The sequence below is a fragment of the Theropithecus gelada genome, chromosome 15 (genome assembly GCF_003255815.1).
Source record: "Theropithecus gelada isolate Dixy chromosome 15, Tgel_1.0, whole genome shotgun sequence".
NCBI classification, from domain to species: Eukaryota; Metazoa; Chordata; class Mammalia; order Primates; family Cercopithecidae; genus Theropithecus; species Theropithecus gelada.
This window is the reverse complement of record NC_037683.1, coordinates 81,191,232-81,216,142: the sequence shown is the minus strand read 5'-3', so window position 1 is coordinate 81,216,142 and position 24,911 is coordinate 81,191,232. Positions and strand designations below refer to the sequence as shown.

The 24,911-nt window shown below is 38.8% G+C and overlaps 1 protein-coding gene across 6 annotated transcripts in view; it reads left to right on the top strand.

The window, feature by feature from the left end:
* The window catches only part of KANK1 (KN motif and ankyrin repeat domains 1), a 240,089-nt gene that overhangs the window by 153,708 nt on the left and 61,470 nt on the right, over positions 1–24,911 (top strand). For 5 of the 6 annotated variants that reach the window (XM_025359369.1, XM_025359367.1, XM_025359365.1 and 2 more), the window contains one exon: positions 17,608–17,727. In XM_025359369.1, the coding sequence (XP_025215154.1) occupies positions 17,691–17,727 (37 nt within the window). In that variant the 5' untranslated portion in view covers positions 17,608–17,690. Of the gene's footprint in view, positions 1–17,607; positions 17,760–24,911 lie in introns of all 6 variants that reach the window. The other variant, XM_025359377.1, reaches the window with a different exon arrangement.

Here is a 24,911-nt window from a genome sequence, read left to right as displayed (position 1 = left end):
GGTATATACCCAGTAATGGGATCACTGGGTCAAATGATATTTCTAGTTCTAGATCCTTGAGGAATTGCCACACTGTCTACCACAATGGTTGAACTAGTTTACAGTCCCACCAACAGTGTAAAGGTGTTCCTGTTTCTCCACATCCTCTGCAGCATCTGTTGTTTCCTGACTTTTTAATGATCGCCATCCTACCTGGTGTGAGATGGTATCTCATTGTGGTTTTGATTTGCATTTCTCTGATGACCAGTGATGATGAGCATTTTGTCATGTCTGTTGGCTGCATAAATGTCTTCTTTTGAGAAGTGTCTGTTCATATCCTTCGCCCACTTTTTGATGGGGTTGTTTGATTTTTTCTTGAAAATTTAAGTTCTTTATTGAATCTGGATATTAGCCCTTTGTCAGATGGATAGAAGCCAAATCATGAGTGAACTCCCGTTCACAATTGCTTCAAAGAGAATAAAATAATCTAGGAATCCAACTTACAAGGGATGTGAAAGGACCTCTTCAAGGAAAACTACAAACCACTGCTCAACAAAATAAAAGAGGACACAAACAAATGGAAGAACACTCCATGCTCATGGATAGGAAGAATCAGTATCGTGAAAATGGCCATAGTGCCCAAGGTAATTTATAGATTCAGTGCCATCCCTTTCAAGCTACCAGTTACTTTCTTCACAGAATTGGAAAAACTACTTTAAAGTTCATATGGAACCAAAAAAGAGCCCACATTGCCAAGACAATCCTAAGCAAAAAGAACAAAGCTGGAGGCATCACACTGCCTGACTCCAAACTATACTACAGTCTACAGTAACCAAAACAGCATGGTACTGGTACCAAAACAGAGATGGAGACCAATGGAACAGAACAGAGGCCTCAGAAATAACACCACACATCTACAACCATCTGATCTTTGACAAACCTGATAAAAACAAGAAATGAGGAAAGAATTCCCTTTTTAGTAAGTGGTGCTGGGAAAACTGGCTAGCTATATGTAGAAAGCTGAAACTGCATCCCTTCCTTACACCTTATATAAAAATTAATTTTTTTTTTTTTTTTTTTGAGACAGAGTCTTGCTCTGTCACCCGGGCTGGAGTGCAGTGGCGTGATCTCAGCTCACTGCAGTCTCCGCCTCCTGGGTTCAAGTGATTCTCCTGCCTCAGTCTCCTGAGTAGCTGGGATTACAGGCACCTGCCACCACAGCTGGCTAATTTTTGTATTTTTAGTAGAGATGGTGTTTCGCCATGTTGGCCAGGCTGGTCTCAAACTCCTGACCTCAGGTGATCCACCCACCTTGGCCTCCCAAAGTCCTAGGATTACAGGCGTTAGCCGCCACGCTGGGCCTAAACCCTTATTTAAATAAAACTTGTTTTCAGAAAAAAATGAATCTGAGGATGTGTTACATGTCACCCTTTTACTTAGTGACAGTCCCAGGCACACTTGAGCTTGTTGTTAACAGTATTCATCAATTTAAGAGTTGATCAGAGAAGGTCACATAAGAATCCAATCTCAGTGGAATTAAAGGAAAAATTTTTGCTAAAGCAGAAAATAAATGAGAACTGTACATTTAAAATAAGAAATGAACAGAAAGCCTTTCAAATCACGCTAAACTAACTCTTATATCTGTGGCCACTACATTGTTGTTCCTTAATGCTTAAATAGGTAAAATTACTGATACTTTAGTTGAAACTACCAGCAGTAGGAATGTTTGCTCAGTAAGAGCAAGACTCCACTAATACAATCATGTTTATAAGGTCAAGGTTTAGGTTTCTGCTAGGGTCTGTTTTCCCTAGGTCGATTACAAACAAATGAATACTGTTTTATTGTACCTATACTGAGTCATAAAATTATTTTCCTCCCAACTCAGGAAGAAACATAAAGGTGCTTAACTGAAAAAGAAGAAAGTTTAATCATTCTGATTTTCATTCAGATGCTCTTCTTTAGACTATCTATTGCTGCTTTCTTTTGTAGCAGAACAGCTGATTTTCAGCCTGGGTTTTCATGATCTGATAAACCTTCACTGATAAGTGTCAGTTTTCTTTAAATGTTCAGGAAGCTGTGTGGGTCTCAGAGACTTAGCTGGAGCAGAGCCAGCACGGGATTCTGAAAGCATTTGCAGCTCCGAGATGGTTTTAACCTGTTCGTTGGCAGTGCAGCCCTTGTGTACGCTCTTGGAAAGATACTGATGTGTACTTTCATGATGTAGAATGGATGAGCAGTGAGGGTTTCTAGAAAGGCTGAACACACTCATGCCCACTTTGGGACACAAGGAGGCAGATGCTATCATGGGAACTCTTCAAATAAGGTGGTATGTTTGGCTGTATCCCCACCCAAATCTCGTCTTGAATTGTAGTTACCATAATCTCGTGTATCGTGGGAGGGACTCGATAGGAGGTAATTGAATCATGGGGGCAGTTACCCTGATTCTATTCTTGTGATAGTGAGTTTACACGAGATCTAATGGTTTTAATAAGGGGCTTTCCCCGCTTTTGCTTGGCACTTCTCCTTGCTGCTGCCATGTGAAGGATGCGTTTGCTTCCCCTTCTGCCGTGATTGTAAGTTTCCTGAGGTCTCCCCAGCCATGCTGAACTGTGAGTCAGTTAAACCTCTTCCCTTTATAAATTACCCAGTCTCTGGTGTGTCTTTATTAGCATTGTGAGAATGGACTAATACCTAAGGCAAAAAAGATGAGTCAGGAATTAGCTTTTAGTACAGCTAATCTGTTAAGCACAGTATGAACCTAAATTTAATTTTCTTTGGGCTCAAAGCACAGTTCTCTAGTTAGATTACTTTTGGGGGAGAGGGTGGGTAGGTATCTAATTTGTTCATTGCTCTATCTTCAGTGCCTGGCACACAAAGGGCACACAAATTCATTTGTTGAATGAATAAATTAATTTATTTACTGTTGTTTCTTCCATATTTTCTCTTTATTGTCTACATTTTTATTTGTTTCTGTGCCTGTGATAAAAATACCTCCACCAGCTTCTTACCTTTATTACCGCAAAGAATAAAGTTGCAAGTATAATTGTTTGGACAAACACAGCATAAAATTTCCCTAATAGGCAAATCTCAACCTTTTTCCTACATTAGAAATGAAAGCCAGTATCCAAGTAAGATTCTGATCTGGTTTGGATCCGTGTCCCCTCCAAATCTCGTGTTAAAACGTGATCCCCAATGTTGGAGGTGGGGCCTGGTGGGAGATGTCTGGATCACGGGGGCAGATCCCTCATGAATGGCTTGGTGCCTTCCTATATAGAAATGAGCTTTTTCCCCTGACTTCATAAGAGAGCTGGCTGTTTAAAAAGAGCCTGGCACTTTCTCTTTATCTCTCTTGCTCCACACCTCACCATGTAATATGCCAGCTCCCCCTTTCCTTCTCTAAGTTTCTCGAGGCCCTCACCAGAAGCAGATGCTGGCACTGCACTTCCTGTACATCTTGCAGAACCATGAGCTAAAATAAACCTCATTTCTTTATAAATTACCCAGTCTCAGGTACTGCTTTGTAGCAATAGAAACTAACACAGATTATAATTTAGATCTTGATCCGTAATTGAGATTTCTTTTCACCTCTAACCCACTCATACCAAGAAAATTATCTACTACGTTCGAAGAAGCCAAATGGGATTAGGTCATGTTGGGTAATTTGGTTGCAAAATGTCTAAGAGCTGGTTAATATTACCCCTACTCTTCCTATGGTAGGAGCCAGTATTGGAAATCACCAGAAGATAATCAGATAATAAACTGTGGTGAGAGTTTCTACTCCAGCATACTTTTGTTACTTTAATTATTGACGTTTTTTGTGTAGTCTACAGGAATATGTGAGTAATCATACTTGATGTATAATAAGATAGGTTTTTAGTTGCCCATACGAAAGACTAACTTACTTGAAGAAGTCAAATGAGCTCTGCATTTTTTGTTAGGGTAAAATATTTGTATTTGTGTGTGTGCATTTTTCAGTTTGGTTCTTGTAGAATCTAGTTCCTTAAGGTTCCTCTTTATTACCCAGTCTCCTTAGGTCACTTGTATCTCAGGCAGTTTGCTTCATTTACAACTAAGTCCTCATAAGGAGACCATGCTCTGGCCCCAGCTGCTACTTGCCATGCACTTCTTCTCATCTTCCGCCTTTGCATGTGCCATCCCCTCTGCCTAGAATGCCCTTCCACCTTTCTTGACCTGAAAAGCACTCACTCATCCTTTAAGACTTAGGCTAAGTGATCTCTTATTATGAATAATTTTTTTGGCCACATGCACCCTTGTCAGGCAAAATAAGACCACCTTTCTATGGACTGGAATTGAACTGTGTATACACTACTCTTCTAATTGTTTCTATAATATTTGCCTCCAGCCCAAGTGTATGAACTTCTAGGGAAGGTACAATGCCTTAGTCTATGTTATGCCTCCAACATAGAAACTAAAGAGTGCCTGGTACAAATTCTAGGATATTGTAGATCTTTAAAATGTATTATGGTAAGTAATTAAAATATTCATACAAGTATATAAAATATTGAAAATAGCTTCCAGTGATAACAATTGTTAGGGTTGCAAGATTGAATAATTTTTGTATATTCTGTCTTTTCCAGATTTTAGGTAAAGTTAATTATATTGACTTTTAAATTTTATTGTTAAATGAACAAAAATACTGTGATGTATTATAAAAAGATTCTAGAACTTTCATATCAAAATGGTGGTCTCTCCTTTCATATTTTTCATTTTTAAAACTGATATATATTGTACATATTTTGGGGGTCCATGTGATAATTTCATACATTCATACAATCAAATCAGGGTAATTGGGATATCAGTCACCTTAAATTTTTATCTGTTGTTTATGTTAGGAACATTTGAATTATTCTCTTCAAGCTATTTTGAGTATATTAATAATACACTTGATTAATGTTAACTGTAATTATCCTCCTGATCTATCGAACACCAAGTCTTATTTCTTCTAAGTGTATTTGTACCCATTAGTCAACTGCTCTTCATCCCCCATCCCCTCTACCCCTCCCGGCCTCCGGTAACCACCAGTCTACTCGCTGTCTTCATGAGATTCACTTTTGTAGCTCCCATGTATGAGTGAGAACATGCAATATTTGTCTTTCTGTGCTTTGCTTATTTCACTGAACATAATGACCCCCAGTTTCATCCATGTTGCTCCACATGACAGGATTTCATTCTTTTTATGGCTGGATAATATTGTGTATTTTTACCACATTTTCTTTTTAAATATTTATTATTTTGTAGAGATAGGGTCCTGCTATGTTGTCCAGGCTGGTCTCAAAGTCCTGGACTTAAGCGATCCACCTGCCTTGGCCTCCACATTTTCTTTGTTCATCCATTGAGGGACACTTAGGTTGATTCCATATTTTGGCTATTATGAATAGTGCTGCAATAAACATGCAAGTATAGATCTCTCCAATATGTTGTTTTTCTTTCTTTTAGATATATACTCAGTAGTGGAATTGCTGGATCATATAGTATTCTACTTTTAGATTTTTGAGGAACTTCTGAACTGTTTTCTACAGTGACTGTCATAATTTACGTTCCCACCAACAACGTGTGAGGATTTTTCTTTCTCTATATCCTCACCAGCATGTTAGTCCCTGTCTTTTTTGATAAAAGCTATTCTAATTGGGGTGAGATTATATCTCATTGTGGTTTTGATTTGCATTTTCTGGATAATTACTGATGTTGAGCACTTCCTATACCCATTGGTCATTTGTTGAGAAGTATCTGTTCAGGCCTTTTGCCCTTTTAAAAATCAGATTAATGACTTTTTGCTGCTGAGTTGTTTGAGCTCCTTATATATTCTGGTTGTTTATCTCTTGTCAGATGGATAGTTTGCAAATACTTTCTCTCATTCTATGGGTTGTTTCTTCAGCTTGTCGATTGTTTCCTTTGCTGTGCAGAAGCTTTTCAGCTTGATGTAATCCCATTTGTCCATTTTTGCTTTTGTTGCCTGTGCTTTTGAGAACTTAAACAAAAATTTTTTGCCCAGACCAATGTCCTCGAGCATTTCCCCAATGTTTTCTTTTAGTAGTTTTATAATTTCAGGTGTTAGATTTAAGTCTAAATCCATTTGTATTTGATTTTTGTACATGGTGAGAGATAGAGGTCTAGTTTCATTCTTCTACATATAGTTATCCAGTTTTCCCAGTGCCATTTATTGAAGAGACTGTCCTTTCTCTGTTGTATATTGTTGGCACCTCTGTCAAAAATCAGTTGGCTGCAAATGGCATGGATTTATATCTGGGTTCACTATTCTGTTCAGTTGGTGTTTGTGTCTGTTTTTTATGCCAGTACCATGCTGATATGGCTACTGTAGCCTTGTAGTATATTTTTAAGTCAAGTAGTGTGAGACCTCCAGCTTTGCTCTTTTTGCTCGATTGCTTTGGTTATTTGGGTTTCCGTATAAAATTTAGGATTGTCTGCTCTATTTCTATGGGGAGTATCATTGGTATTTTGATAGGGATTACATTGAATCAGTAAATTGCTTTGGGTAGGGTTGTCATTTTAACAGTATTCTTTCAATCCATGAGCATGGAATAATATCTTTTCAATTTTTTGTGTCATCTATTTAATCAGTGTTTTATAGTGTTCCTTGTAAAGATCTTTCACAACTTTGGTTAAATTGATTCTTAGGGGCCAGGCACAGTGGCTGACACCTGCAGTCCCAACACTTTGAGAGGCCAAAGCAGGAGAATTGCTTGAACCCAGGAGTTTGAGACCAGCCTGGGCAGCATAGTGTGACATCATCTCTACAAAAAAAATCAAAATATTAGCCAGACATGGTGGCACGTGCCTGTGGTTGCAGCTACTTGGGAGGCTGAAGTTGGAGGATCGCTTGAGACCAAGAGATCAAGACTGCAGTGAGCTGTGATCATGCTGCTGCACTGCAACCTGGGTGATAAAGCAAAACGCTGTCTCAAAAAAAAAAAAAAAAAAAAAAAAAGATTCCTGAGTATTTTACATTCTGTGTAGATATAATAAATTAGATTGCTTTCTCTCTTTTCCAGATTGTTCACTGTTGGTATATATAAATGCTACTGAATTTTGTATGTTGGTTTTGTATCCTGAAACTTTACTGAATTCACTTATTACTTCTAGTAGTTTTTTGATTTTTAAAAATAGAAGATCCTGTCATCTACACTGAAAGCTAATTTGACTTCTTTCTTTCCAATATGAACACCCTTTATTTATTTTTCTTGACTAATTGTCTGGCCAGGACTTCCACTTTACGTTGAGTAAAGGTAGTGGAAGTGCACACCCTTGTCTTGTTCCAGATCTCAGTGGAAAGCCTTTTAGGTTTTCCCTGTTTGGTATGATGTCAGCTGTGAATTTGTCATATATGGCCTTTATTATTTTGAGGTATGTTTCCTCTGTACCCGATTTGTTGAAAGTTTTTAAAATAAAGGGATATTGAATTTAATTGAATACTTTTCAGCACTTATTGGAATGATCATATGGTTTTTGTTCTTGGTTCTGTTAATGTGTATAACATTTATTGATTTGCATATACTGAACCATCTTTGCATCCCTGGGATGAATCCCACTTGATAATGTTGAATGATCTTTTTTATGTTGTTGAATTCAGTTTGTTAGTGTTTTGTTGAGGATTTTTCTGTCTGTGTTCATCAGTGAAATTAGCCTATGATTGTCTTTTTTTTTTTTTCATTGTGGCCTTATCTGATTTTGGTATCAGGGTAATGCCAGCCTTGCAGGATGAGTTTGAGCATTCCCTCCTCTTCAGTTTTTTTTTTTTTTTTTTTTTTGAAGAGTTTGAGTAGAATTATTATAGTTCTTCTTGAAATGTTTAGTAGAATTCATCAGATCCTGGACTTTTCTTTGATAGGAGACTTTTAATTATAGCTTTGATCTTATTACTTGCTATTGGTTTGTTGAGGTTTTCTCTTTCGTCATGGTTCAATTTTGGTTGTATGTGTCCAGGAATGTATCTTTTTATTCTAGATTTTTCAATTTGTTGGCAATTGTCTCTAATGATTCTTTGTACTTCTATGGTCTCTGTTGTTTTGTATTTTTTGTTTCTGATTTTATTTATTCCTGTCTTCTCTTTTTAGTCTAGCTAAAGGTTTATCTTTTTTTTTTTTAACTAAACTTTTGTTTTGTTGATCTTCTGTAATGTTTTAATCTCAATTTCATTTATTTTTCTCTGATCCTTATTTCCTTTCTTCTAGTAAATTTGGGTTTGGCTTGGTCTTGCTTTTCTAGTTCCTTGAGATGCTGCATTCTTAGGTTGTCTTTTGAAAGTCTTTCAACTTTTTTGATGTAGATGTTTATTGCTATAACCCTCCCTCTTAGTACTGTGTTTACTGTATCCCATAGATTTTGGTATGTTGTGTTTCCATTTGTATTTGTTTTGAGGAATTTTTAAATGTTCTTATTTCTTCATCAACTCATTGTTCAGGAGCATGTTGTTTAATTTCCATGTTTTTGTATAATTTCCAAAGGTTTTTGTTTTCGTTTTTGTTTTTTGAGATGGAGTCTCGTTCTGTCATCTAGGCTGGAGTGCAGTGGCACAATCTGCAACCTCCACCTCCTGGGTTCAAGTGGTTCTCCTGCCTCAGCCTCCCAAGTAGCTGGGATTACAGGCATACACCACCACACCCAGCTAATTTTTGTATTTTTAATAAGACAGGATTTTGCCATGTTGGTCAGGCTGGTCCCGAACTCCTGACATCAGATGACCCGCCCACCTCAGCCTCCCAAAGTGCTGAGATTACAGGCATGAACCACCACACCCGGCCCAAAATTCCTCTTCTTATTGATACCGAGTTTTATTCCATTGTGGTCAGAAAAGATACTTGATATGATTTCTGCTTTTTAAAATTTGTTGAAACTTGTTTTGTGGCCTAAAATATGGTTTATTCTTGGGAATGTTCCATGTACTGATGAAACAAATGTGTATTTGAACAGTTGAGTGAAGTGTTTTATAAATACCAGTTAGACTTATTTGGTCTGATGTGTAGTTTGATACAGTGGTTTCTTTGTTGATTTTCTGTCTAGATGGTATGTTCGTCGGTGAAAGTGGGGTATTTGACGTCCTCCACTATTACTGTATTACAGTCTCTCTCTCTTTGTATCTATTAATGTTTGCTTTATATACTTGGGAGCTGAATTTCAGTCTATCAGATGTATTAGTTCTAAGATTTCTGTTTGATTTTTTGAATAATGCCCCTTTGTTAAATTTCTCCGATAAATTTCTGAATGGAGAATTACCATTTTGTTTCTTGTATTCTGGTTGTTTTATAACTCTTGTCCTCCTTTCTTCCTGTCATCCTTTATGGTTAAGTCACTTTCTCTGATACTATGTTTTAATTTGTTGTTGTTTATTTTTTAGTGTGTTTATTATGGGTTTTTACATTGTGGCTACCATGAGGCTTCTAGAAAATACCTTATAGATATAACAAGTTATTTTAAAGAGATGACAGCTTATCTTAGATAAGCAGTCCCCAGTCTGTTTTGGCACCAGGGACCAGTTTCATGGAAGACAATTTTTCCATAGACAGAGCAGTGGGGATGGTTTTGGGATGAAACTGTTCTATCTTAGATCATCAGGCATTAGATGCTTATAAGGAATGCTCAACCTAGATCCTTCAGACTTGCAGTTCACAATAGGGTTTGCACTCTTATGAGAATCTATGCTGCTGATGATCTGACAGAAGGCAGAGCTCAGGCTGTAATGCTTGCTGGCCTGTGCTCACCTCCTGCTGTGTGACCTGGTTCCCAACATGCCATGGACCAGTACTGGTCTTTGGCTCAGGGGTTGGAGATCCCTGTCTTAGATCACAAAAAAAGAATAAATAAAAAACTTTAAAACAACCCTCCATCTTTAATTCCATCTCCTGACATTTTGACTTTTGTTGGTCTCAATTTATGTATTTTTATATTGCCTGTCTCTTAACAGGTTGCTGTCGCTGTTATGGTTTTTGATAGATTGTCTTCTAGGTGTCATACTAGACTTATGGGCTACTTACGGGTGGACTGCATATGACAATTATAGTATTTGAATATTCTGGGAGTTTCTATACTTGATGTTACCTGTAGGTTTTATACCTTCAAATGTTTTCTTTTTGCACATTAATGTTTTATCATTTCAGATTGAAGAACCCTCTTTAACATTTCTTGTAAGACAGATCTAGTGATGGTAAATTCTCTTAGCTTTTGTTTGTCAGAAAAAGACTCTGTCTCCTTCATACTTGAAGGCTATTTTTGCTGTTTGCTGGATAAAGTGTTTGAGGATAGCAGGGTTTTTGGGGGTTTTTCTTTCAGCACTTTGAAAATATCATTCCACTTCCTCCTGACTTAATATGGTTTCCATTGAGAAGTCTGTTGCCAAATGAAGTGGAGTTTCTTTGTATGTTATTTCCTCCTTTTTTCTTGCTGCTTTTAGTATCCTCTTTTTGTCCTTGACCTTTGAGAGTTTGATTATTATATGCCTTGGGGGTAGTTTTATTTGGGTCATATCTGTTTGGTGTTTTCTGACCTTCCTCTACCTGGATATTTTTCTCATATGAGTAAGCTTTTTTCTACCCCTCACTCTTGCTCAACTTTTTCTTGAATACCAATAATTCTTAGATTTGGTCTTTTAAGGTAATTTTCTATATCTTGTAGGCAATCTTTCTATAATATCCTTCCATTCATTTTACTTTTTCTCCTCTATGTAATTTCAAAGAGCCTGTCTTTGGGCTCGCTGATTCTTTCCTCTGCTTGATGCATTCTGCTGTTGAGAGCCTCCAATGAATTTTTCAGTTAGCAAATATATTTTTCAGTTTCAAGATTCATTTGGGTTTTTTTTATCACTTCAATCTCTGTTAAATTCCTCTGATAAGTTTCTGAATTGCTTTTCTGTGTTATCTTGGAGATCCCTGAGTTTCCATAAAACTGCTATTTTGAATTCTTGGTCAGAGAGCTCATGAATCACCATCTCATTAGGGTCAGTCACTGGTTCCTTGCTTTATACATTTGGGGAGGTCATGGTTCCATGTTCTTGTGGATATATGTCTGTGTCTTTGCATTAAAGGATTTATTATTATTCCAGTATTCTCTGTCTAGTCTATTTTGGTTTTTACTGGTTACATTTGCTTAGAGATTATTTGTAATTTATCTGTTGAATTTCTTACACATTTTTCTGCTAGGTCACTGCCTGTTTTTCTGCACTAAGTGGTACTTAAAACCCAGGTTTGCCTCTGTTCTTCTAGCAAAGGATCAGAGGATTGCCTGGCTGGAATGGGGGAGGTTCCAAAGGAGCTATCCCTGTGGTATGGAAAGGCTGGCTAGGAGTTCATGCCCAAGAGACCTGTGGAATCTACCTCCTACAGCATAGTGCTGCTGAACAGCCACGCTGATTTGGCATCTCCTTTGGTTGAGTTACAGAGTGGAGCTTCCAGGGCTGGAGATGGTAATCCTACCTCCTCCCCTTGTGTGCGGCTGTCCACAGGGTGGTGTCTCCCTTCTTCACCCTTGATGCTTCTCATGGGTTGAGGCATGGATAGGTCTCCTGCCAAAGAAGCCAAGATGGTAGGCAAGTTATGTGTCCACCTTAATCTCACTTTTTCCAGTGTAGAATCTGAGTTGGGGGAAGTATTACATGTGCTTGATACCAAGCAGAAGGGTGTCACAGATATGAAAATCTGATTCTCTTACTGTCTCCTGGAGTTTTTTTTTTTTACTTCTCAGTGGCCCCAGGAACTGACCCATTCTGTTTCATGAGTTCTGGGAGATTGCTGGTGATAATCTCGATGACGTATATTTATTTTGGTTATTCTGTGGGGAGAAGTGAAGCCAGCTGTCATCTACATTTTTTAAGTATAATTCTTATTTTGAGTGGCAAGATTCTGATTCCAATATCCTGCCCTAGTTTTTATGCATTTTGGAAACTCCTACCATCGCGTTTAGAACCTTCCACCTGGTGGATTTTTTGTTTTTTGTTTTTCAGTTTAGAAAGTATTTGATTTTTTGAAACAGTTGACATTCATGTAAAGAACAAGGTTGTTAGTCAAGCCTGCTCTACTAATACTGTGCAGTCTAGAAAAGAGTGTACTGGGGCCGGATGTGGTGGCTCACGCCTGTAATCCCAGCACTTTGGGAGGCCAAGGCTGTGGATCACGAGGTCAGGAGATCGAGACCATCCTGGCTAACACGGTGAAACTCCATCTCTACTAAAAATACAAAAAATTATCTGGACATGGTGGCGTGTGCCTGAAGTCCCAGCTACTGGGGAGGCTGAGGCAGGAGAATGGCGTGAACCCACGAGGTGGAACTTGCAGTGAGCCGAGATGGTACCACTGTACTCCAGCCTGGGTGACAGAGCGAGACTCCATCTCAAAAAAAAAAAAAAAAAGAAAAGAGTGTACTGGTTAGGTACTGAGAAACATTTCCTGTGTGTCATATAAGTACTTCAGGCTCTTAAATGTGTTACTCCAAGGAACAAGGTTGCAAATACAATTGCTCTAAAAACATATTATACCAGCCTGGCCAACATGGTGAAACCCCATCTCTACTAAAAATGCAAAAATTAGCCGGGCATGGTGGTGCACACCTGTAATCCCAGCTGCTTGGGAGGCTGAGGTAGGAGAATCGCCTGAACCTGGGAGGCGGAGATTGCAGTGAGCTGAGATTGCGCCACTGCACTCCAGCCTGGGCAACAGAGCAAGATTCCATCTCAAAAAAGAAAAAAAAAAAACATGAAATTCCGAGATGCAGCTTTCTTATCTAAAAAGGATTTGCTCAAAGCCTCCTTGCAGTAAGCATATATGTAACTAAAGTGACTACTTTACATATATGCATCACTCATTTATGCCTTAAGTTCTTATTTGTTAAAACCATAGTGCCCTTACTCTAAATGACATAATCACAAAACTCTAGGGCTGAATTGCACAGCTTTAAATGTCAGTGCTGTCATACTAGCTGTGTGATGTGAGCAAGTTCTAAAACTCCCTGTGCTTTGTTTCTTATGTATACAATGGAGAGAAGGGGTAGTACTTTGTAGGGTTGTTGTGAAGTTTAAACAAGGTAATAACTGTTAAGTGTTTTTAAAAGTCCCTTGAATGTAACAATTTCATCAGTTGTAAGATACACATTTTTCTCATATCGCCTCTGAATTGAGGATGTGTCTTATAATGAACGTAATTTCTTGATTAGCATTTTGTCATTTAAGTGACATCTTTTTTATTCGTAGTACTTAATGATACACTTTAGGTGACATTTTATATTTCAATAATAGTAGTAAGAGGTCTATTAACATTAGCTGCCATCAACATTACCATCAATATTATCATCAGCATTATCTTGTTTCTAGCTGAGATAGTGGCATTTGATAGTTTAGCAGTGCAGAGTATATATCAAATCTCAATTTTATATAACTACTTGTTTGCATTGGTGTCTTTTTAGCAAAGTTCTAGTGTGCTGTTTTTCATATTTGTATCATTTTAGCTAATGTAAAGTATTTATGGGGTCAGCTCATGCAATGTTTCCGTCATTCATTGTACCTTACTTGGTGATCTACTAAAACATGCATCAGCATCCTTCATTCAGTCTCCCGAAATATAGACGAAGACAAATTCTTTGTTTTCTCTGATGTATTTTCCTAAATCCTTTCGCAAGAGTGCTTTTTTCTTAGCTAGGGGAACTAAGCCACCATTGTACCACTTAAGATTTACTGGTTTGCACTCTCCTCTGAGGGAAAAAAGAAGCAGTTTATCGATCTGTAACACAGGAATGGACTGTGGCCAAACCTTTTCTGGTTTATATGATGTACCGGCATAAGAATCTGCATAGCATTAAGAAGAATGAGCCCTCACAATTTGAGGCCGCCTGTCAGCATGAACAATAACTGAGAAAAATCAATGCACAATATACAGCCGTTCTCTTTGCACAGACACTGCCAGGATCCACACCCAGTGACAGTGTCTTTTTTTTTTTTTTTTTTTTTTTTAGGCTGGAATGCAGTGGCATGATCTTGGCTCACTGTAGTCTCTGCCTCCCTGTTCAGGTGATTCTTGTGCCTCAGTCTCCCAAGTAGCTGGGATCACAGGCGTGCACCACCACACAGCTAATTTTTGTAGTTGTAGTAGAGATGGGGTTTTGCCATGTTGGCCAGGCTGGTCTCGAACCCCTGGCCTCAGAAGATCCACCCATCTCGGCCTCCCAAAGTGCTGGGATTACAGGCATGAGCCACTGTGCCCGGCCGACGGTGTCTTGTTATTTTACCAGTGATATGCTTATAGTTCCTAATTTTAGGTTTCCTACTTATTTTGGTTTTATTGTTCAGTTTGGGGAAGGGTGGGAGGCACCAATTTGGATCTGAGAAAAAGATCTGCCAGGTGAAAGAGTTTCAATAGCGGGAGAGGACCTTGGGCCAAAGTTTATTAAGCTTGACTAGGAAGATTCTGGGCACATCTCCATCCAAATACCTTGACACATACTTCATTCACCCCCAGCACATGCAGCTCGTCCCTTCTTGTCTTCTGTTTGCCTTCAAGGTTTTACATGGTGGTATTTACAAGCCGTTATGGAGCAAGAGTGCAAACACACAAGGCTAGGAGGGGGCCAGTAAACAGGGTTTGGCTTAGGGTTTTGTGGTTATTAGCTTTCAAAAGTATGCTTAGTTGAATAATTCCAGAAACTGGGCTTCTTTCCTTTGCCCCTTCATTTCCCCACCGCCTCCCTCTCTGGTCTTCCCAGTCTCCCCTTTTTTTTTTTTTTTTTTTTTTTGGTTAAATCTGCGTTTGTCAGAAATTTATAGACATTCACTCCTATTCTTAAAAGACAGTATTTACTCTATCCCTAAAGCCTGCCTTTTGATTCAGCCACCAATGACTGTGCACACAAAGGTTATTGCTCTCCAAGTTCAATGTTGTGGACCTGAACCAGTGCCTCTGTTTCCAAGAGAAAGTCAGGTGATTACCCCTTCATCAGGGAGCTTGGAGCCATCCTGTCCTGGTGTGCCACCAGCCAGAAACTAAGGATCAGCAGGGAGTGGACGGTTTAGAATCTCCTCTCTCCAGGTGAACACAGTGCTAGTCAGTGTAGCTGGAAAAGCCATGCGGGGGGCAGGCTTGTCAGAAGCAATCTGTTTAAAAAAGAAAAAAAAGAGAGAGAAAAAAGGTTCCTTTTCAGTTTACCCTGAGTTGCTTTCACGGTAGTTAGCTTTGAACTGTAGTGCAAACCCATTTAAACAATGAGGAAAATTTCACTAGCTAAGTGGCAAGAAATTCTCACCCTGTGTGATCAAAGCAATCAGCCATTTCCTTTTCCTTCCTTTTTATTTACTTATATTTCCAACCCCTATACTTCATGATTGTAGCCTGATAGTTTCCTTTTTTGCATAGCATTTAAAAAAATACCTTTTCTTTTCCCTGAGGATTTTAAAGCAAATAAAACAACATTGACAGAAAGGGTCTAAATATTTATATTTTATTTTTATTTTTTGACTCGTTCTGTCACCGAGGCTGGGGTGCAGTGGTGCAGTCTCGGCTCACCACAACCTCTGCCACCCCAGGTTCGAGTGGTTCTGGTGCCTCAGCCTCCCAAGTAGATGGGATTACAGGCATACACCACCAAGCCTGGCTAATTTTTGTATTTTTTTAGTAGAGACGAGGTTTTGCTGTGTTGGCCACGCTGGTCTCAAACTCTGACCTCAGGTGATCCGCCCGCGGCTTCCCAAAGTGCTGGGATTACAGGTGTGAGCCACCGCGTCCGGCCTAAATATTTATTTTTAATAATTATTATTACAAAAATAAGAAAAGAGCTAAAATCCATGATTTCATCAGCCAGAGGCAACCACAGTGAACATTTTGGTACATTTACTTCTCATCGTTTAAATTAAATATGTACGTATACACATACGTATTTTTAATAAAATTAGATTGAGGATAGTACACAGTTTTGTTTTTCTTTTAACTAACATGCTTTGAATATTTTACCTTATTAAAAACTTACATGATTTCAATGGCTGCATTAGAATTAGTGTATACGGATATTATTCTAGCATCCTGTTGCTAGGAGGTCATGTGGGTTTCTGAATTGACACTTCAGTTCTCAACTTAGAATTTGTTTCACCCCAGTTCTTCTGATTTCATGGGTCTAGAGTCAGAGTTTGAGCACCATGGAAATGGAATTTCTATATATACTATTGTTTACTGTTTGCTAGTATTTTTCAGGTGGTATTTGGAAAAACCAAAGGGGAAACAAGTGTTTTTTTCATTTTTTTTCTTTTTTTGTTTTAAATTTTGTGATTGAAATATAAGTCTTATTATGGTAATCTCAGGAAACTTTTAAATAGAAATATCAATATAAAATGAATATACTGCCCAGTGTGGACCCCAGTGTTTCAAAACTATGTGCCATGCTCTATCATTTTGTTACCGGAAAGGGGTCCTCATCCAGACTGCAAGATCTTGGATCTCTCACAAGAAGGAATAAGAGGCAAATCCATAGAGTAAAGTGAAAGCAAGTTTATTAAGAAAGTAAAGAAATAAAGAATGGCTACTCCATAGGCAGAGCAGGAGCATGTGCTGCTCAACTGATTATACTTACAGTTACTTCTTGATTATATGCTAAACAAGAGGTGGATTATTCGTGAGTTTTGCAGGAAAGGGTGGGCAGTTCCTGGAACTGAGGGGTCCTCCGCTTTTTAGACCATATAGGATAACTTCCTAACATTTGCCATGGCATTTGTAAACTGTCCTGGTACTGGTGGGAGTGTTTTTTAGCATGCTAATGCATTCTAATTAGTGTATAATGAGCAGTGAGAATAACCAGCGATCACTTTCATCACCATCTTGGCTTTGGTGGGTTTTGGCCGGCTTCTTTACCACAACCTGTTTATCAGCAAGGTCTTTGTGACCTGTATTTTGTGCTGACCTATCTCATCCTGTGACTAAGAATGCCTAACCTCCTGGGAATGTAGACTTAAAATAAAGGTCTCAGCCTTATTTTATCTAGCCCCTATTCAAGATGGAGTTACTCTGGTTCGAATGCCTCTAACAATTTGAAGTTTATCCAACAGCACAGTGGGAGATAATGATTTTTGTTTGTTTGTTTTAAGAGGAGGAGGACTGACTGGATCAGATTTGTGCTTTAGAAAGCTGGTTGCATGTAAGAAAGAGGCGTTGGTAGAAAGACTTCAGATATCAAAAGAATTTCCATAAAGTTAATCTTTTTAAAAATGTAAACATTTGGTGCAGTAATTGCTTTGAAATGCAGTTGAATAAATGAACCTTTTGAACCAGAATTTGGAAAGGAAGATATGGTTAAAAAACAAATATTTTGTAGAGCGCTACACATTAGGAGGTCATTTGTATTTGGTGACCGCTTTCCTAAAATAGTCACACTTCTAGAGAACCAATTTTGTTTCCCATAGAGTATTATGTGTAGAGACCTCCTTTCAGTATGTAGCCACTGGTACATTCATGGGTGTTATCTCCATACTGCCAGGTCCAGTGCAGTCACCTCCTGGATCTACAGTCTTTCTTCCCCCATTCTGATTTGCTTTCTCTGTTAGCAGTCATCTTTGCAAATAGAAGTCTAAGATTTAGTGTTGTACATATTTTTAAATGATCCGTTTTGATGGGGCTCTCTTTATTGTTTCAGGTTGAATGCCTTTGAGAACTTGATGCATAAAATTTGCATGACTCCTCACTCCTTTCTGGATCTATCATTGGGCTCAAGCCAGCATGGCTCATACCACAAAGGTTAACGGCAGTGCCTCAGGTAACCCTGTGCTCTGGAGTGTGTGATTAAATGTATGTCTTTTCTCAAACTAATTTTTTATTCTCTTTAATAATGAACGGATAATAGCAAGTTGCCTAGATAACTAGGATTTCAAAGCAATTTTCTATCCATTGAAGTTTGGTTTTGTTTTGTTTTACTCTCAGAAAATTTACTTTTATATTAGAGTCTTGCACTGAAATCAGTTGAGTAAATTATTACCTAAGTCAATTCTGTTGAAGTGTTGAAAGACAAATTTAAATCCTGAATGCTGATGCAAATGTAATGTATACTCCTCTTGCACTTCTTTCTGAGGGATTGAATGAGTAGAGAGGAAATTAGTTTGGATGCTTAAAACCAATTCCTAGTATCCACTCCCAAGCAGCTTTTGTTTGATGTTGCTAAACAAAGAGAAAGGGGGGAAGAGAAGTATATATTCTGTAAAGTGATTCTATTAGGAATATGCAACAAGCCGTATTATGAATCATAAAGACCTGTATTTGAATTCTTATTTTGGTTATATTAGAGATTTATATAGTTTCACTTTCTGTTCCAATATTGCTCCTGTGAGATTTGGGAGAAATCTACACGAAATGCAGAGAAGATCCTCCTAAGAGACACATCACCATGGGGACAACCTGCCCAAAATGGCATGCCGAGTGTTCATTTCTTTTTTGAGTTATCTACCAGATAGCTGAATGAGTGAGAACAGTAATCGTCTATGCAGAAATTTTTTCTGAGCGTCTGAGTTCAGAGTCCTACCTCTGTCATTTGAACACCTTCAAATGACAACATTATATACTGGAGCAAGTGTAGAATTGGAGCCAGGAAACCTGAATTTGAGTCCTAGTTCCAGCACTAACCATGAAATATTGGGCAGGGCTATTTCTCCACATGTAAACCATCGGTAAGTATGTCCACCTGCCAGTTTAGGACCAGTGAGCGCACCAGAAACATACTTACAGGAGCTATGTAAACCGTAAAGCACTTTTGAAGACAACAGCAGGAAATGACCTCTAAAGTGGGCATTCCCAGCCCATGAATGTGACTTTTTATTCTAGCAGTCTCAGCTGCAAGTATCTCCTCTGGGTAGAACACTGTAACCCAAACCCAGATAAAGTCAGTTGTTTGTTCTGGGATGACTGATCTTTCCCTGTCCGTTCCATTTTTGACCTTTTCACTGCCCAGCTTCTTGAGACTTTTGTAGATTCTGCTGTGGGACTACTATCAATAATAAAGACATGAATGATAACATCTAACATTCATTGAACACTTAATATGCACCATAGTGCCTAAAATGCTTTGCCTGTATTTTCATACTTAATCCTCACAATAATCTAATGAGATTAAGCTATTATTTTACTGTCGTCATCATCCCTATGTAATGTCACAGAGAAGTTCAGGGACTTACTTAAATGAAGTAAGATAAATCAGAATTATGGGCGGTGGCTCACACCTGTAATCCCAGCACTTGGGGAGGCCGAGGGGGTTGGGTCACCCAAAGTCAGTAGTTCAAGACCAGCCTGGCCAACATGACGAAACCCCGTCTCTACAAAAATACAAAAATTAGCCAGGCATGGTGGCGCATGCCTGTAGTCTCAGCTACTTAGGAGGCTAAGACAGGAATGGCTGGAACCTGGTAGGCAGAGGTTGCAGTGGGCCCAGATGGCACCACTGCCCTCCAGCCTAGGTGACAGAGTGAGACTCCATATCAAAATAAACAAATAAATAAATAAATCAGAATGATGATGGCTTTCTCTAGTAAAATATTTGATGAGAGAGGAAATTGAAACATGAAATTTCAAGTGTAGTAGGTGGGTTTCAATTCCCTCTGATGATGTGGTTTCCTCCCTTGCCCTCCATTTGCTTCCATTCACACGCTCAGGAGAAGAGGTGTTTATGGTTGTTGGTGCCTCAAGACCTCAACTTTCTTCTGGTGCCTTGGGCAAAATCCTTTCTTCATAGGTTTAAATACATACCCCACTAATTCCTTTCCAACTTGGTTTGTTCTGTACTTACCTTTTTTCTTTGTTCCTGAGATCTAATAAGCAAGCTATAACTTTTCCTTCCCACCTGGTATCCTGCCTAACAGGTCTAGGCATTGAGGTGGAAAGCAAAAGAAAGCTCTCTGATTTGCGGCTTTCAGGGTGTCAGAGTATGAATTGTTACTGCAGACGGGTATCTGGACTGTGCAGGGGGAGATTTTTTACTTACCATGACCCCTGTACGTCTGTAAGCAAATCTAATTAGAGACTCAACCATAAACAGTAATATATACACAAACATACATATATGTGTATGTGTCTGTATATGTATATACGCACACAGTAATACACATCCGTACATATATGTATATACAAACACAAATGTGTGTACACCATATATATGACACTCATAGAAAAAAAAATTTTCTTTTTTTTTTTGAGATAGTCTCTCGCTCTGTCACCCAGGCTGGAGTGCAGTGGTGCGATATCGGCTCACTGCAACCTCTGCCTCCTGGGTTCAAGCGATTCTTGTGCCTCAGCTTCCCAAGTAGCTGGGATTATAGGCCCATGCCATCACGCCTGGCCAATTTTTGTATTTTTAGTAGAGATGAGGTTTCACCATGTTTACCAGGCTGGTGTTGAACTCGTGACCTCAGGTGATCTGCCCACCTTAGCCTCCCGAAGTGCTGGGATTACAGGCATGAGCCACCGCACCCAGCTGAAAATTTAAAAGTGTCGTATTGCCTGAAAACAAAACAAAACAAAAGCAAGAATTACTGATAATAATACCACCTACAAATAAATGTCTTCCTATTTTTTATATAGTCTTCAAATGTTATATATTTCACATGGTTGAGAATATGTTTATTAAAATCATTCCTTTACCTTTTCCCACTTTGTTTACAAAAGAAACACCTCTCCGATGTTTAAAAAAATACTCAATGTAAGAGATGCGGGTTATAAATACACTTCTGTGCATATAAATAACATTTAGAGAGCCTAGATGAAGGTGAGATAAAAAGGGCTTCATGGCAGCTAGTGAGGGCCAATTACTGGTCTCCTGTGAGAAAAGGATAAGCTATTTGGGTTTAGTAGGAGTTTTAGATGTGGAGTAAATTATATGTTTTTTCAATTTCCGAAAATTGCTGCTCGGGCTCCATAGAGCATGAGGGGAAATTTCATGTGACGATGGAGTCAGGACAGTGGCAAAGTAAGCACTTTCCATAGTCCTAATAAAATAAGACTATGGAAATAGTAATAAAACAAGCCAAAGAGGAGCCTCTGGGAAAGGCCAAACCATGCCCTTAGCACAAAATACATCTGACAACTGATCATCTCAAGTTGACATCCCCATGTAACATTTAAATGGGGCGTAAGGGGTGATTCACAACTTTTTATACTCTGACTTCCCATTGGAGTCCTTCAGTGAGGTGGGATAAAAGAAACTGCTTTTAAAACGAGCTATTCATTAATGCTGTAATTTGTAAAACATATTATGCCACACTTCAGACATACATAATGTGTGAAAGTTATATAACAAGCACCTTTGTACACACTACTTAGCTTAAGAAATAAACCTTATTAGTATAGGCCAGATACACATGAGCACCTACTATGTGCTGTTTTAGGTACTGGGGATACAGCAGTGAACAAAAGAGGCAAACATTTCTGCCCTCAAGGATTGTACATTCTAGGGAAAGTTGAAGTCTGTGTACACAGTTGCCAGAAAAAAAAGTACTAAAAACGTGTTCATTGTTTATCTAAAATTCAGTTTAATGGTGTTCTACTTTTGTGTGCAGCCCTACCTATGTACCCCTTCTGGATTGCACCCCCTCCTGCCCTTCCTTACCACCGGCCCATCAATATCAGTCATTCCTCATAGTGTTCTCTCTTTTTCACCAGATCCTCCATCCTACTTCTCTTGATCAGTACAGTATTGTTTTCTTTAATTTAAAACATTTTAGGCCAGATGGCATGGCTCATACCTGTAATCCCAACATTTTGGAAGGCCGAGGAGGGAGGATTGCTTGGGGCCAGGAGTTCAAGACTGGTGTGGGCAACATAGCAAGAGTCTATCTCTATCAAAAAAAAAAAAAAAATTTTTTTTTTAATTAGCCAGGCATAGTGGCATGCACCTGTAGTCCCAGCTACTCAGGAGGCTGAGGTGGGAGGATTGCTTGAACCCAGGAGTTTGAGGCTGCAGTGAGTTATGATGGTACCACTGCACTCCAGCCTGGGTGAGAGAGCCAGACCCTACCTCTAAAGCAAAAAACAAAAAACATGTTATTATGGTACTGCTAACAGTACTCTAATGTCTTTTGTTAAGGAGATAAGAGCATCATAAATTGCTCTTGACTGTTCTCTCATAGCCAGCTAGGAAGTAAATGGTGATCGTTGGTTAGGAAAATAGCCGTATCTCTTTGGGGTGTGGGGATGAGGCAGTCTGCTTTTTCCCCAAGTTTTTGAATCATGTTGTAAATTGGATGCACTGATTGATACCTCTCTAAACACTAATTAATGTTGTGAAACTTTAATTAGAGCTTAGATGTGCTTTAAAAGCCAAATAACAAGTGGCTTATTTGTGAAAGAAAGATAATAATAGCTATCCTACCTTCTTCACAAGGTGGTTGTGCGGGGAAAAAATAAAACAATAGCTGTAAAAACACTTTTTAAAACATAAAGTGCTGGTCAGATATCAGGGGATAGCACCATTCCCCTTGTTCTCTTGTCCCTGTCACGAGCTGCTCATCAGGAAACACCCCAGGTACCCTCCTGTCAGGCCCTGCTGGACGCCATGATATGGGGGCCAGAGTTGTATTAACATCCTCATTAAACCCAGTTAAATGACATAATGGATGAGCACTGGGAGGTGACTTTTTATGCCTGCTCTCATCGCCTTTATTTTTGCTAATAGTTGCCTTCCCCAATTTATTATAGCTTTTGCCTCATGCTATTTCTTTTTTTACAGCCTGGATATATATTGTTTCAGAAAAATACATATTTATTTACTAAAGATGCTTATTGAATTGCATTAAAATGTTATTTAGGCCGGGCACAGTGGCTTATGCCTGTAATCCCAGCACTTTGGGAGGCCGAAGCAGGTAGGTCACCTGAGGTCAGGAGCTCGAAACCAGCCTGGCCAACATGGTGAAAATCCGTCTCTACTAAAAATATAAAAACTAGCCGGGCGTGGTAGTGGGTGCCTGTAATTCCAGCTATTCGGAAAGCTGAGGCAGGAGAATTGCTTGAACCCAGAAGACGGAGGTTGCAGTGACCTGACATGGTACCACTGCACTCCAGCCTGTGTGACAGAGTGAGACTCCATCTCAAAAAAAAAAAAAAAAAAAAAAATTATTTAAATTAATGATAACATAAAATTTGATAGGAAACCAGAAGAGAAGAATTACTCAAAATTCCACACTACGTCTTATTTTTAGTATTCCTTTTTCAACCTTTTCAGGCTAACAAACTTAAATGCAGTTTCAATAAGCTTTTATAGATTTGGATATCAACTCTTGACTTTAACATTCTTTGCATTTTTCCAAGTCTTCATAGAAAACAATTTTCAAATTATTATTTTCGATGACTGTATAATATTCCTTTTGGTGTTTCTAGCAGTTGAATTATTCTTTTTTTGTTTGGATGTTTGGACTGCTTCCAGATTTTCCCTGTGGTAACTGATGTTGCAGAGAACATCTTGCCTGGTCTTTTTTCTCTTCCTTTTTTATTATTTCCCAACAATTTCAAAGAAGCAGGATGACTGAGTTAAAGGGCACAGTGTTTTCATGGCTTTAGTAACTGTTGTGGGGCTTGAATCTTGTTATCTTGGTCAGTTATTTGGCTCCAGCTTTTGTCTCTATGCTGATCTCAAATGAGTACAAAGGCCACTGATAAGACCGGGTCAGACAGAGCCAGACTCATGGCAGGGTAGGCAGAATGCTGCAGTGCGGTGCACCCCACTCTCACTTGTGTAAATATTTTTCTGGGCAGGAGCGTTTCTCAAACAGAACTCTGAGCCCACTGCGGTGAACCTGACAGCAGGAATTATGTGCTGTTTGTCGAGTATAAGACTAGTTTGCACTGACTGGTCTGGCTGAAACCAACCTGGTGTTTTCTGAGACCATCTGTAAGGAAAGACACAGCACAGCAGAGGCGGTGTACCCATAGTGGTGAGTCTTAGACCTGTCATCTGTGTTAGCATTACCCCGAAGGCAGAGGGTTCGCTGATTAGAAACTGTGGCTGCTTTAATTCATGGGTACCCTCCGTGACTTTTCAGGGTCTCCTAGTTGAATGAATTTGCAGAAGAATTAAAACGTATGTTCTTATTTGTGCTTTGTATTCTCCCATAAGTAGTGTGTTGGATACTATTAGAGTAGCTGAGAGGGTAAAACATAAACACATAGATAGGAGCCTACCATAAGCTTGTAGGTAAGAACTAAAAGGGCGTCTTTTCATTTCAGTTGTCCAGGCTTCCTTCCATACTCTCAGATGACAAAACACAACTTGCTGAGCTCACACAGCTAATGACTAAGCCAGAAATTAGACATGTAGAACGTTTTTCCTTTGTTCAAGGTTCTTTATTATGTTGACATTCAAAATCAGAAGTGTGATATCTGTGAAGTTCTGATTAAACAGATGAAGGGAAAAGTATATATTTCAGAAAACTGCATAAAACCCTAAAGTATAGTGGTTCAAAATAAAACGTCCTCCCTGACAGGGATTACGTTGGTAAGTTATTTTTTTCTTAGTGTGGATTATTTCAAATTAATAAACATATTCTAATTCCTTTATTTATTGCATTATACAGCTTCATCCTAGTATTAATGTGTTTAATAATTGCATTTAATTAGATTATGCATTTCAACTTTCAGTGAAACTGTAGTTATTAGTCTTTTGAAGGCTAATTTCACACTGAAGTTTATAGATGAAATAATTTTCTTATAGTGGTGGTGTTTGAGAAGATAATGTAACTACTTAGATTTCAATTTCATAACTCTTAAAATGCTGGGAGCACCTACAAATAGGGGACACCCTGGGTTTCGAAGTCTTGCTTGTCGGTTAATCAGAACCCCAGAATTCATCCACTCCCCGGAGAGGTTTGGAAAAGCCCCTCGCTCATCAGAGCTTGCTTGTTTTATAAACTCTTAAGGCTTTGTTTTAACCTGTAGCCAGCTTCACCTTATAAGCTTTCTTGCTCCAAG